Source organism: Dipodomys spectabilis, unplaced genomic scaffold, assembly GCF_019054845.1.
Source record: "Dipodomys spectabilis isolate Male_0828 unplaced genomic scaffold, ASM1905484v1 ptg000297l, whole genome shotgun sequence".
Taxonomy (NCBI): domain Eukaryota; kingdom Metazoa; phylum Chordata; class Mammalia; order Rodentia; family Heteromyidae; genus Dipodomys; species Dipodomys spectabilis.
This window is the reverse complement of record NW_024870974.1, coordinates 15066448-15079490: the sequence shown is the minus strand read 5'-3', so window position 1 is coordinate 15079490 and position 13043 is coordinate 15066448. Positions and strand designations below refer to the sequence as shown.

Below are 13043 nucleotides of genomic sequence, written 5' to 3'. Positions count from 1 at the left end.
AGTATGTAATCTTTCTAGTTATATTTCTGTTATGAAAATCATACTTCCTTTCTTGAGGATATTAATATTAAATATATAATACTCCTAATATAATCTTAGAAGTGGTAATAATGATTTATTTCTGGGATTGGGCATCTTTCCAATGGTATTTGATACAAATGTACAGCTTTAAAAACATAGGTATCATATTCTTGGAAAAAGTAATAACTGAAAAGGTAACTGAATTATTTTAGAGATAGAACTCTGCCATGTGTTTAAAATAAAATCCTGTAGTTTAACAGAAGATGATATTTTAGCTCAAGACTTCTCAGTCTTGGCACTATTGATAGTTTGGGCCAGATAATTCTTGGTGAGGACCTGCATTATAGACTGGCTAGCACATCTCAGTCCTCTGCCTTCTAGCCACCATTTGTACCCTCCTTAGTAATGGGCAAAGCTGTCCCCAGATATTGCTAAATGTCTTCAAGGGTGGGGAGAAATGCATGTCCAGTTGAGAACTACTATTTTAGACATTGGTTTAGTTGATATTAGAAAATTCCATTGAATTTATTTTTGTCAACAATTTTTTAAAAAGAACTATTATATAATCTTCAAGCTTCAAGTTTTTGTTACTATAACAGAATACTTGAGAGTTGGATAATTTATTTTAAAATAGTTTTATTTAACTCAGTTGTATAGACAGGAAGTTCAAGATCAGGTAGCGGTATCTCTTGAAGACCTCCCGCTGCATTATAATAAGACAGATGACATCACATGATGGAATGGTAAATGAGTACGTGTCTATGAAATTAGGGGGCAGTGCAACCAAATGCTTTGGGGTGTTTTGTTTTTTTTTTTCTTTTTTTTTGTCAGTCGTGGGGTTTGAACTTCGGGCCTAAGCACTGCCCCTGATCTTTTTCACTCAAGGCTAGTGCTCTACCACTTTTTTTTGTGAGTGAAACATTTCATAAGCATACTTTCAATGTTTTAAACTCAAGATCTATTAGACATATATTGCCTAAATGTTCACTTTGCCTACTCTATCCTCCTGAAAAATAAACAGGAAATTGTTTTTAACCTCAGGTCCATTTTTGTTTTTAAAGTTCCACAAAGTATCACACGTATTGATTAGCATTAGGTTATGGATACTTAGAGATTAATCAAGAGATCTTGTGTATAGCACTGAATCATAATCACAGCTTTCTCACATACTTTACATATAAGCCTCTTCCTTTTATATGTATTTGCTGTGTAAACTTAAAATGACTGGTATTTAATGCAAAGTCTTAGAATATGTCTGTGGCGGCTTATTGAGTTGTCATAACTTGGTTGGCCACACGGTGTCATTGTGGTACAGCAAATGAAATTGTCCATTTTTCATTCTGATTCTCATTGCCCAACTGTATGATTGAAACTTCTTTATTTCTTTTCTTAGTTCTTTTTAAGTAGTTGTACAAAGGCCTTTTCAGTCCACATGTCAGATTAGGAGTACAATGCATCTTGATCAATATCACCCCTTCCATTATTCTCACTTTTTTTTTTGGTTGTGGGTCTTGAACTCTGGGCCTGGGTGCTGTCCGAGCGTTCTAGCATTCTATCACTTGAGCCACAGTGCCACTTCTGGTTTTCTGGTGGTTACTTGGAGATGAGTCTCATAGACTTTCCTGACCCGGCTGACTTTGAACCATGATCCTCAGATATCAGCCTTCCAAGTAGCTAGGATTACAGGCATGAGCCAGCGGCACCCGGTTTCATTCTCACCATTTTTTTACCCATCCCATCCATACTCAATATGCATAATTCAATCCTTGTCATTATTATTAATATGTTGTACAAAAAGTTTTCAATTCCATAAGTCAGGTAATAAGTACAGTACATCTTGATCAATGTCACTTGTGAATCAAGTTATAGTTGTCAGATTTATAGAAATTTCTTTTTTTAGACATAGCTGAGGTGAAGCTTTTCCCGATTCTCACATAGCCCATGTCATTTTGTGTTCTGTTTAGTATCATTCTCTTTAGGTTGAGAATTGGAGCAGCCCGTTGGCACCACTTTGATCAGGCTTCTCTGCTACTATTAGTTAGGCACAGGAAGGCATTAGCACTGCTCCAACTGCTTTACATCAAGGAAAGAATATTTGTCTCTAGTCTTGAGTTTGTTACGTAATGGAACTCTGGAAACCATGGGGATGGTTTTGAGTGAGGTGAAACACCCTCTCAGCACTAAAGTTACCTTGCCTAGAGGCCTTGAGATATAGGGTAAAAGGTGATCCCATAACCTTGAAAACTTTACATCAGTTCATGTATATGTTTTTATAATATGTATTCTATTGTTTAACTTCTGATTAGCTCCCTCCTCCCTAATACAGCTGCTGTCATATTGCTTTCCTAAGAATTTCCACAATATTCTCAGAATGGAAAATGGCTCAGTGCCTAGTATTCTTTCAGATGGATTGCAAGAAAAAGTAAACATACCCATCCCAGACCTGTACACTGTGTGTGTTGCTCTCCTCAGAGACCTTCCCCATAGAACTCATGCACAGTTGCAGCAATGACCTGCCACTCTGTATCCCTCTTGCCTTATCTTGAAATATAAAGCCAAAATCTCTGTGACTTTTTCATTATTTATTACTTATTGACTACATTATTTTCATTTATTACTACCTGACATAGGTTTGTTCACTGTTCATCTCCTGCCTTCCTGCCCCTAGAACTCAAGTCTACGTGGACAGGGACTGTTTCCTTCCTGTTCTCTGTGGTGGCAGAGCAGCAAGTGTCATGAAGTTGGTTCTCACTAGGTGTTGATTCAGTAAATAATACACATGCTCAAGCATGTATTTTATGTGGTAAGTGAGAGTATTAGGAAAGGTATGGAGTATACCTCAGTGGTAGATTGTTTGTCTAGTGTGTTTGAGGATCTGGATTCTATCCCCAGCACTCTAAAAGAGGAGGCTGTGCATCACTAACTTGTTATTATTGTGGAAAACCCATAGGATCTATTGACTCTGCTCATGAAAATGAAGTCATCCCTCATATGTACAACAGAGGACAAAAGGAAATTTTAAATGAAAATATAATGCATCAGGAAACCCATTTGAGATCCAAGACCAGTATTTTCTTTTCCTGTCCAAGAAACTTTGTTACCACTGTAAAGAAGGAGCTTGAGTTGTATTTGGTATACAGTTGGTGAGTGATCATAAGGTTCAGGGCCTTGAATTCCTTAGGTGCATGATTTACTGGATGTAGAGTAGCCTTCCTTCATTCTTAGGAACACACAGACTTCTTGCCTTTAGGATTTTAAGAAGTGCTCCATTGACTGAAAGCCCAATCCATTCTGTTGAGTTGCCTTTGTTTCCTTATGATAATGTTTCTTTATTACTTTATTTTTGAAGTTCATGATTTTCCAGATGTCTCTTTTGGCCCTATTTCTTTGTTTCCTAGATAGTGCTTATTTTTGTATCAAACTCATCCTATCTCTTTAAAGTATATCTTTCCTGTATTTTTCTCCATCTCTATCTGTTCTCAAGATAGTTTCTATAAAAGCTATTATTGTTGTATACATTAAGTTGTATATTTCATTATCTGTCCGTCTTTCTGGTTATTTATTTTGAAATGAAGACTCACTCTGATGCCCAGGCTGGCTTTGAACTCCTGGGCTCATGTGATCCTCCCAAGCAGATGAGAAGACTAGACAAGTGCCACTGCTGCAACTAGCTGGTGGACATTTCAGATCCATGTCTCTCAGTAACCTCTGTGTAGTTGCTCTATTGAGTTAATTATATGGCTGTTTTCATATATAGGCATGCCCTAATATAATTAAGATGACATTGTAAGTATAATAATAAGGCTGAGGATACTTTTAATCCTATGTTTCTGGGATGATAAGGAGGTACATTAAGGACCTTGGTAGATTCTACTGTCTTCATTATTCAAAAAATAAAATTACTCATTCTAAATTCTATGAAAACACGTTTAATGCCCAGGGTTGAGTTTTTTGTTGTTGTTATTTGGGTTTTGGGGGGAAGGAGGGGTGATCTGTTTGTTGGGAGTTTTGGTATCAGGGATTGAACCCTGGGCCTTGAGGATGCTAGGCATGCACCCCACCACTTGAACCGCCTCCTGCCCTTTTGTTTTTATTTTGTTTATAAAATAAGGTCTTGGCTAACTTTGCCTGGACTGGCCTCAAGCTCGAAATCTTCAAGTAGTTGGAATTACAGTCATGTACCACCATGTACAGCTGCCCAGTTTTAGTGATAAGAAAACAATCTTGTTCCAACTTCAAATCTCCCAAAGATTTCTGTTGGAGATGGGCAAAGGAGACAGATACTAATATTTGAAGTGCCAGGTGTTATCCTGTGTACTTGTTACGTATTGTTAATGAGGTAAGAACTAAAGAAACTCAGATATTCAGAGAACCTGCCTGGTATCACATAGCTACTAAATGACTGAGCCAGAGTTCCAATTCAGGTTCATCTGACCTGACTTCAGAGCAAACATTGCAACCATTACATTAAACTGCCTCATCAAATGATTACTTGATATTTTTTGTTACTGTTGTTGGAGACTGGGACTCGAACTCGGTATCTGAGGCTTGCTATTGCTCATTGACTGGTGCTCTAGGACCAGAGTCACTCCTCCAAGCCCCACTGTTCTTTTATAAAATAACCATACACTTAGAATAAGAGCCATTTCTCAAGTGTTCACTGATATCCAGTCAGTGCTGTCCAATCTTGTTTGCCTTCTGAAAGTTTGCCCTGAATCTCTCGATCCAGAAAGCATATTGGAACTGCAATTGAAAATAAGTAATAGGGCTCACTGTGACCTACCACATGAGAAGCATTTTACACACTAATGATGATAACTGCTTTATTTCCAACTATGTTAGTAGCAAATCACTTGATACACACTTTGCTACAAGTGAAGATAAGATGGAATTCCAGTCCTAATTAAACAGTAGGATAAAGGAGCCATTCCCAGACACAACTGCAAGTTCATTTAGTTTATTCCCAATAATCACTCAGTAACTGGATTATTTGGGAAATCAAGCTACAAATTTGGAGATTTAAGATTGAATAAATGAAACAAATTTCCAAAGCTAAACCAAAGTGCTTTAAAAGATGATGTTGCATGATCATTTATTAATACAGTAATTTTACTGATTTGATATACAGCCTAAAAATACAAGAAAGACAGCAGGAGATCAATATACAGGAGTTAGGAACTGGAGAAAATTATTATTAAGGTGCTTTAATAAGAGTACTTAAGGATAGTTTTAAGCAATATTAAAACTAACTGATGTCCTAAAGTGTAGATTATTTTAATTTCTATGTATTTAAGTCATGTGTCTTTTTAAATGTTTGTGGTTTTAACTAAAGAATTTAGTGGTAGAGAATCAACATGTCTGGACCTAGATACCCAGTCTGATTATCAGGCGTCCTCCAGAGGTAACCTCAAGGTAGAGAAAAGCATCAGCCCATACCTGCTCACCTTCTAAGGGTTTTGCTCTTGTTCTCAGATACTTCCATTTGCAGCACATACCTTTTCCCAGAACCATATATAAAATAAACCTAGCTGTTTTTTATTGCATTTCTTCCTTTGCAGAGTAGAAATGGTTGTTTAAATTGAATTATATCTTGATGAGTGGTTTAAATAATATCCTGGTTTGTCTATGGAAATTAACTTGTATAAGGGCAACTTATGTCGGTTGTGTGTGTGTGTGTTTTGTGTGTGTGTGTGTGTGTGTGTGTGTGTGTGTGTGTGTGTGTATAAAATCTTAGCTATCCCATTTTATTAACATGTGGCTATACCATAAACTATCATTAGAAGTTTGTATTTAAAGTATTCTTAATTCCTAATTTCATCTTTTCTCCACATTTCCTTGGCTCCTCCTCTGGTCTTGGGCTAGATGTAGGTGCATCTTGTGACTGTTGTTATTCGTACGTGTCTCCCAAATTTTTCTGCCATTCTGTGCCCCCATATCTCAACATAGACTTTCACTATACCTGCCATGGCACCTAATTGCTAGCCTGTGCCAATAATATGCTTTTGGCTAGCCTTCCTGCCTTCTCCCCAACAAATGTTTTTATTATGTTGAGAATGCATCCTGGTTTATCCTCATTCCATCTCTCCAGCCTTCTGTATCCTCCACCTTGGTAGCTTATACACACAGATGCCATCTTTTAAGACTTTACTTCCATTTAACTCACAGTAGTTATTCTTCTGAATATTTTAACTACATCACAGATTGTTGCATACTTTCCTGCTTGATTATAACTTGTCTTCAACTGATTAAGATATATTAAATGAGTATAATTCTCCTTGTGGAAAAAAATATCCTGGATCCCTACTGTAGGCTATATACTTTAGCATTAAATTACACAAGGTACGATGGATTAGTAAAATATATAACACTACTTTATAGCATAGTATCTTTGTGTGTGTGTGTGTGTGTGTGTGTGTGTGTGTGTGTGTTGTTGTTGTTGTTGTTGAGGTTTGAACTCAGAACCTCGAGCTTGATAGATTGACATTCTACCACTTGAGCCACACCTTCAGCCCTGCTTTTGCCTTTCACACTTTTGCTCTGAGCTGCCTCTCCTTTTCTGAAGTTGGAGAAACCCAATTTACCCAGCTCACCTTGAAGCTGAAGATAAATTAATATTGCAAGTCAATAATTTGTTTACATTGGCCACTGGTATAGGCTCATCATTGTATTAGACATCAGTAAACTTCTAAATATTAGACACAGCATTTTAGTGATCTTAATTATGATTTTTCTGATTTATTAGTAGATTAAAATTTTTAATTCGATCAGGCACCAGTGGCTTATGCCTATAATCCTAGCTACTCAAGAGGCTGACATCTGAGGATTGCAGTTCAAAGCCAGCCCAGGCAGGAATGCCTGTGAGACTGTTATCTTCAGTTAATCACCAAAAAGCTAAAAGTGGAGCTATGGCTCAAGTCATAGAATGCTAAACTTGAGCAACGAAGCTCAGAGACAGCACAGCCCTGAGTTCAAGCTCAACATCAGCATACACAAAATTAAATTAAATATTAATTTCTGTCTGCTGCTTAGTTCTAAAATAATGAAAACCTGTTATATTTGACATATGCTGTGATACTTAATAGTACATCTTGCTATATTTGCTGCTGATTATATATCATTATAGAAAACCATAACAATATAAAGGAAAAGAGAAAAATAGTATGAGATTAAAATAACACAATTATTCTGAACTGTTATGTGCTGTGGAATTCATAACTTTTTTCTTTTATCCATACATTACTAAGGATTTGAAGCGTTCATTACCATCTGGACTGGGTCTCTCAGAATCTCAAATTACATCTCATGGCTTTGATAGTACCAAAGAAAGGGTTATTGAAGCAGGAGCATATCAAGGTAAGAGCCATGTGCTTGTAAATATGACTGGGTGGAGGAGGGAGGAAGTTCACCCTATGCCACCTTTATGAAGACAGCACAAGAGCTGAGCCTCTAACTTTATTGATAAAACAAGTCACAGATTTAACAGTGTAACTTAAGGGTAGGATGGAGGGGGAATGCTGGAATATACATACGGCTTTGATCAAGATGCATTGTACTTACAACCTGACTTGTGTGGAATTGTAACCTCTTTGTATACATACTTATTAATAAAATTACAAAACAATTGGTCACAAATGTAATTATTATCCTCTTGAACTTACACAATTTAGAAATTGTTGTAATAATTTTCTTTTTAGATTAGTGAGTGTAATTTTACTCATTATCATCTGGAGTTGGGACCAGGGCATCTGTAGTGCTGGGTACAACTCTACCACAGCGTATATCCCCAGCCTGTGAAGTATTGAAATGGAAAATCAGAACTTGTATCATAACATAAATATAGGTTATGTTGGTTGGTTTGTAACAAAGAATTTATGGCTATACTTACTTGTATAAATACATATTTCTTATTTCAAAAGAGATAAGAAAATGAATTCCTGTTTTTCCTACTTTCATGCTATAGAGGAGGTCTTCAAGGCCATCTGCAAGTTCAGTAATTTGCTAAGAGAACTTGCAGGAATCAGTGTAAAGCCCCACTCATGGCTATACTTTATTATAGTGGAAGACTACCAGGCATATTCAGTAAAGTCAGAAACTGTATGAGACAAAAAGTAAAATTAGGTGTAAGCTTCCAAGAGTCTTCTAACAAAGTTGCACAGAGGTGTCTTCGTTCCCCAGGGTTTTTAATTAAGATTACTCACAAATCATCCTCTGTCTAGCAGTATCAAGCGTCTAGATTTTGAGAAGGAATACAGACTCAGCATAAACCACATTGTTTATATAAACGCTGTAGGCCCAGTGAGCCCATCCCTGTGGGAAGGAGACAATCCCTCCTAAGTTCAGGTTCCTAGTCACCAGTCAAGAGCCAGATGTATAAGCTGAGTTAGACCTACTGTTAAAAGTAAAATAGCTTTTCTGCACACATCCTGTATGATATGTGTGTGTTTGTGTATTCAATAGAAATGAAAAATTGCCTCCTGTTTTAATGTTCTTACCTAGAATAACTTTTCTAGTGCTCATTTTTAGGAGTGAAAGAAAAACCTGTAAATATTTCTATGTAGAAACATTGATCGTTTTTTTTTGGTAGACCTATATAGTTAAGTAGTTACAGTTGATGACCAGTGAATTATATTAATTTTAGTGCTGTCTTGTAATTCCACAAGTGGAAAGATCCACTATTATTATTATCTGCAAAAGGTTGCAGATAATAGTAATGTATATTTTTATTGTAGAATTGTCCAACTGTTTAGGACAACTTAGATTTTGGTACATATTTTTTGCTGGGATAGGCATTAAGAATAATCCAGTATCATATTCTCCTCTCTAGGCTGTGAAGTGAATGGACCTTGTAGTAACATCATTTTTTTATGTTTAGAAAAGCAAAGCTATAAAAAAGAAGAAAGCACGTCATGTCTTAGCAGTATACAGTATAAGCCCTATGGGCACTCTATTCATTCATTCTGAATCATTGTAGCAATGCTGTGTAGGAGATGACTTTTTTTTCTTTTTTTAAAAAATTATTATTATCCTTAAGTAGTTATACAAAGAAGTTCCCATTCTACAAAACAGTGTATGAATACAAGGTGTCTGACAACATTGTCACTAGGGGATGACTTTTAATTTGACAGGATTAACTGAATAAGACTTACTTTACTGGGCTGGGAAGGTGGCTCAGTGGTAGAGCGCTTGCCTTGCATGCATGAGGCCCTGGGTTCCATTCCTCAGCACCACATAAGCAAAAAGAAAAAAGCCGGAAGTGGTGTTGTGGCTCAAGTGGTAGAGTGCTAGCCTTGAGCTGAAGAGCTGAGGGACAGTGCCCAGGCCCAGAGTTCAGGCCCCACCACCGGACCCAAAAAAAAAAAAAAAGACTTACTTTACCTTATTTGACATCATTTTTGTTGACCTCCATTTTCACATTTTATTTTTACTTGTTTACGTACTGGGAATCAGGCCCAGATCCTCATACATACTAGGCAAACCCCAGCCCCGTTTTCAAAATTTAAATGTCAACATAGAACAAAAATGAATTTAATATTCAGATATTTTTAAGTATTTCAATGAAGTTATGTAGCTCACATTTAATTAAATCTCTTTTTCCCCCGTAACTGAAACAATATTGCAGAATTAGGGTCTCCTGGCAATTGTAATTTTAGTACATGAACATTAAAACACTAGTCACACTTGTTCAAAGATTAAACCCTAATCCAAAAGATGCTTAGTTTCACTTTGATAGCTTCATTTTGATGCAGTTTGTATAAGAGCACAACCTGGTCGTGCATTTAATCCTACAGGAAAGTGAACATATCCAGTCTTTAATCTCAGTGTTTGAATATTTAAAGGAAATGTCATTAAACCTGTATTCAAAATGTGCAGCTTGCGGAAGAGGAAAAGGATTTTCACAGTCAAATGTCTGCCCTTTCCAGGTTCCCCAGCACCACCTTTGCCATCTGTTCTGTCTCCTAGCAGGGTTGCAGCTAGCCGACTGGCTCAACAAGGAAGTGATTTAATAGTTCCTGCAGGTATTCACTGCACTGATTGGATAAAGTCCTCTTGCTACTGCTGAAGCTAAACTAACTCAGTTTCATACTCACTTGCTTTGTATTCTTAGGTGTGTGTTTTTCTGGCCTTTTCGATGACTGCTTCTTTATTTCTTAACAATAAGGAAAATAATTTTTCTAGACACAGCCTATCTTTCTTTTCAGAGTAATTACATCTCAAAGCTGAAATTCAATCTTTTTTAAGTTAAAAACATATTGAAATGTGGTTTGTTTCAAACCATTCTTTCTTTGCTCTGGGCATTGCAGGTTCATTTATTTCATTCTAACAATCTCAGCTTGTCACCTCTGTCCTGTTTTCAGTTTAAAAAAAGGGGTGGGGGGAGCGGAAGCTTCAACAACTAAGTTGTTTATTATTGGATAAGTTTGCTTTCTTATTTTAGTCTCAACTTACAAGTAGTTTGTAGAGTAAAACAAAATACCACCTAATTTACCAGTTATACCCACTGAAAAACACTTGGAAAATACCAGTGTGGCTGCACTTTAATGTTGTTGGACTATAAAAACAGAAAAAGAAGCTCATTGCGATGGCACACATCTAAAGCCCCAGTACTTGGAAGACTGAGGCATGAAGATTATGAGACAGCCTGGGCTGTATAGCGAGACTCCACCTCTAAGAAACAAAATAGGAAAAAGGAACTCCACACTTCTTTTTATTTTATTACTGTGAGGATTTTGTAAATTCTCAGATGTGTTTGATTTTATAAACCATGCTCAATCTTTGTAGTGAAGTTATGTTTAAGGTTGGTCTGGCTATAAGAAGAAGTTGAAAAAGACATTTTTTAAACCTTTTTTTCTCCTTATTTTACTGTTTTTAAATTAATTTTTAGACAATTTCCATCCCAGGTCATTGATATCATAAACTTTCTACCACCACACTCCCCGCGCTTCAGTGTGTTGGTACTCTGCATTGCCTGGCTTCAGAACTTACATGGCACAGTAGTCATACCATGTGCAGGGCAGGGATCTCCTACACCTCCCCCCAGCCTGCCTTCCACCCCGCTGCCCCCCACCCCACCTCCATTTCCTTCCCCAGATGCCCCAGCCCCACTTCACCTGCTATAATCCTCACTGGCCCAGGCAAGCAGTGTCCCCAGGGGCCTGACGATGTTAGGAAGGTACTGCAGGCTCACCTGGCGCTGCAGCGGGGTCCCAGGCCACCCTGTCCTACTATTTCTCCTACACCTGTTTTTCCAACCACCACAGGAATCAGTCTCCCATAATTCTCATAAACATTTATGAAAATCTTTCTGCTGTGGAAAATACTTTACTAGAAATATTTTATTACAAACTATGGAATGTATTTCCCTGCCCCTCCCCCACCTCTTTCTAATACTAGAAATTGAACTCAGGGCCTCCTTGCTTTCTGACAAGTACTCTACCACTTGAGCTATGTCCTTAGCCCCTTTGCTTCTGCTATTTTTAAGCTTAAATCTTATATTTTTACCTGACTATCCGTGGACTATGATCCTCTCATTTATACCTCCCTCATAGCTGAGGTTGTAAACATATGCCACTGTATCCTGCTTTTTCATTGAGATGAACTCTCACTAACTTCTTTGTCCAAGCTGACCTGGAATCTTGATCTTACAAGGTAGGGAGGATTAAAGGAGTATACAGCCATGCTCAAATTAGTTTCAATAGTAACCCTGTAGTTTCTATAGAAACTCATATGGTTGGACTATAAAAACAGGAAAAATGAGCTGGGATGGTGGAGCACTCTGTACAGTTTCTAGGAACTACAGAAAAGTTGGTTTTATGTCTTAGTTGTTGGAGCAGTCTATTGATTGGTAGGACTTTACATTGCCTTGCTTTTTAAATTTGGGGGTGAGGGGCTACTTAGAAAAATGTACACTGTAGGTCTGTTTTAACACATTTTGCTGTAATGATAGTAGCGCTTTTTTTTTAATATTCTAACTGATATATAAAAGCAAAAAGTAGCCAGGCCCTGGTGGCTCACGCCTTTAATCCTAGCTGCTCAGGAGGCTGAGATCTGAGGATTGTGGTTCAAAGCCAGCCCAGGCAGGAAAGTCCGTGAGACTCTTATCTCCAGTAAACCACTCTGAAAACCAGAAGTGGCACTGTGACTCAGCCTTGAGCTGAAGAGCTAAGAGACAGTACCCAAGCCCAGAGTTCAAGCCCCACAACGGACAAAACAAAAACTGAACATTAACAGTGAAGATATTTTGATACATACATATATATTATATTTAAATCAAGTTAAACAAAGTTATCATTTATCATTTCTTTATATCAAAAACATTCATTTTTTAAGTGATTAGGAAATTTATTACCTTCCATGCTTCCAGGAAGTTTGTAATTCTTCACTTTGTGGGAGCCTTTTTAATTTTTTAAGTGCAGAAGTAATTTAGTGTGAACAGCATCAGTATTTCCTTTTCTTTCTCCCCTTTGTCTTTATGTGGATTATTTTTGTCTTTTGTTATGATCATGCAGGTGGCCAAAGAACTCAGACAAAAAGTGGACCAGTTGTTCTAGCAGATGAAATTAAAAGTCCTGCAATGGAAAAGTTAGAACTTGTTAGAAAATGGAGTCTAAACACATATAAGGTTTGTATTTTTTAAACTATTTTCTAAGAATTTTCATTTGTATGTTATTTAGATTCTTTTTTTTCCATTTATATGAATAGGAATTACATTTTCATGGAAACATGGTAATACAATTAGAAAAATGAAATGTTTATTTCATTTTTTTTCATTGTTGATCTATACATATACTTTAAAAGTCAGTACAAGCTTGGAGCCAGTGGCTCACACCTGTAATCTTAGCTACTCCGTAAGCTGAGATCTGAGCATCACGGTTCAAAGCCAGCCCTGGCAGAAAAGTCTATGAGACTCTTATCTCCAATTAACTCCCAGAAAACCAGAAGTGGTAATGTACTCGCCTTGAGCTGAAGAGCTCAAGGACAGCTCAGCTCCTAGGCTCATAGTTCAAGCCCCATGACTGACCAAA

At 37.2% G+C, this 13043-nt stretch overlaps 1 protein-coding gene across 4 annotated transcripts in view; it reads left to right on the top strand.

Moving 5' to 3' along the window:
- The window catches only part of Arfip1 (ADP ribosylation factor interacting protein 1), a 64158-nt gene that overhangs the window by 22417 nt on the left and 28698 nt on the right, over positions 1–13043 (top strand). For 3 of the 4 annotated variants that reach the window (XM_042701694.1, XM_042701693.1, XM_042701692.1), the window contains 3 exons: positions 7266–7374; positions 9942–10037; positions 12528–12640. In XM_042701694.1, the coding sequence (XP_042557628.1) occupies positions 7266–7374; positions 9942–10037; positions 12528–12640 (318 nt within the window). The remainder of the gene's footprint in view (positions 1–7265; positions 7375–9941; positions 10038–12527; positions 12641–13043) is intronic. The other variant, XM_042701696.1, reaches the window with a different exon arrangement.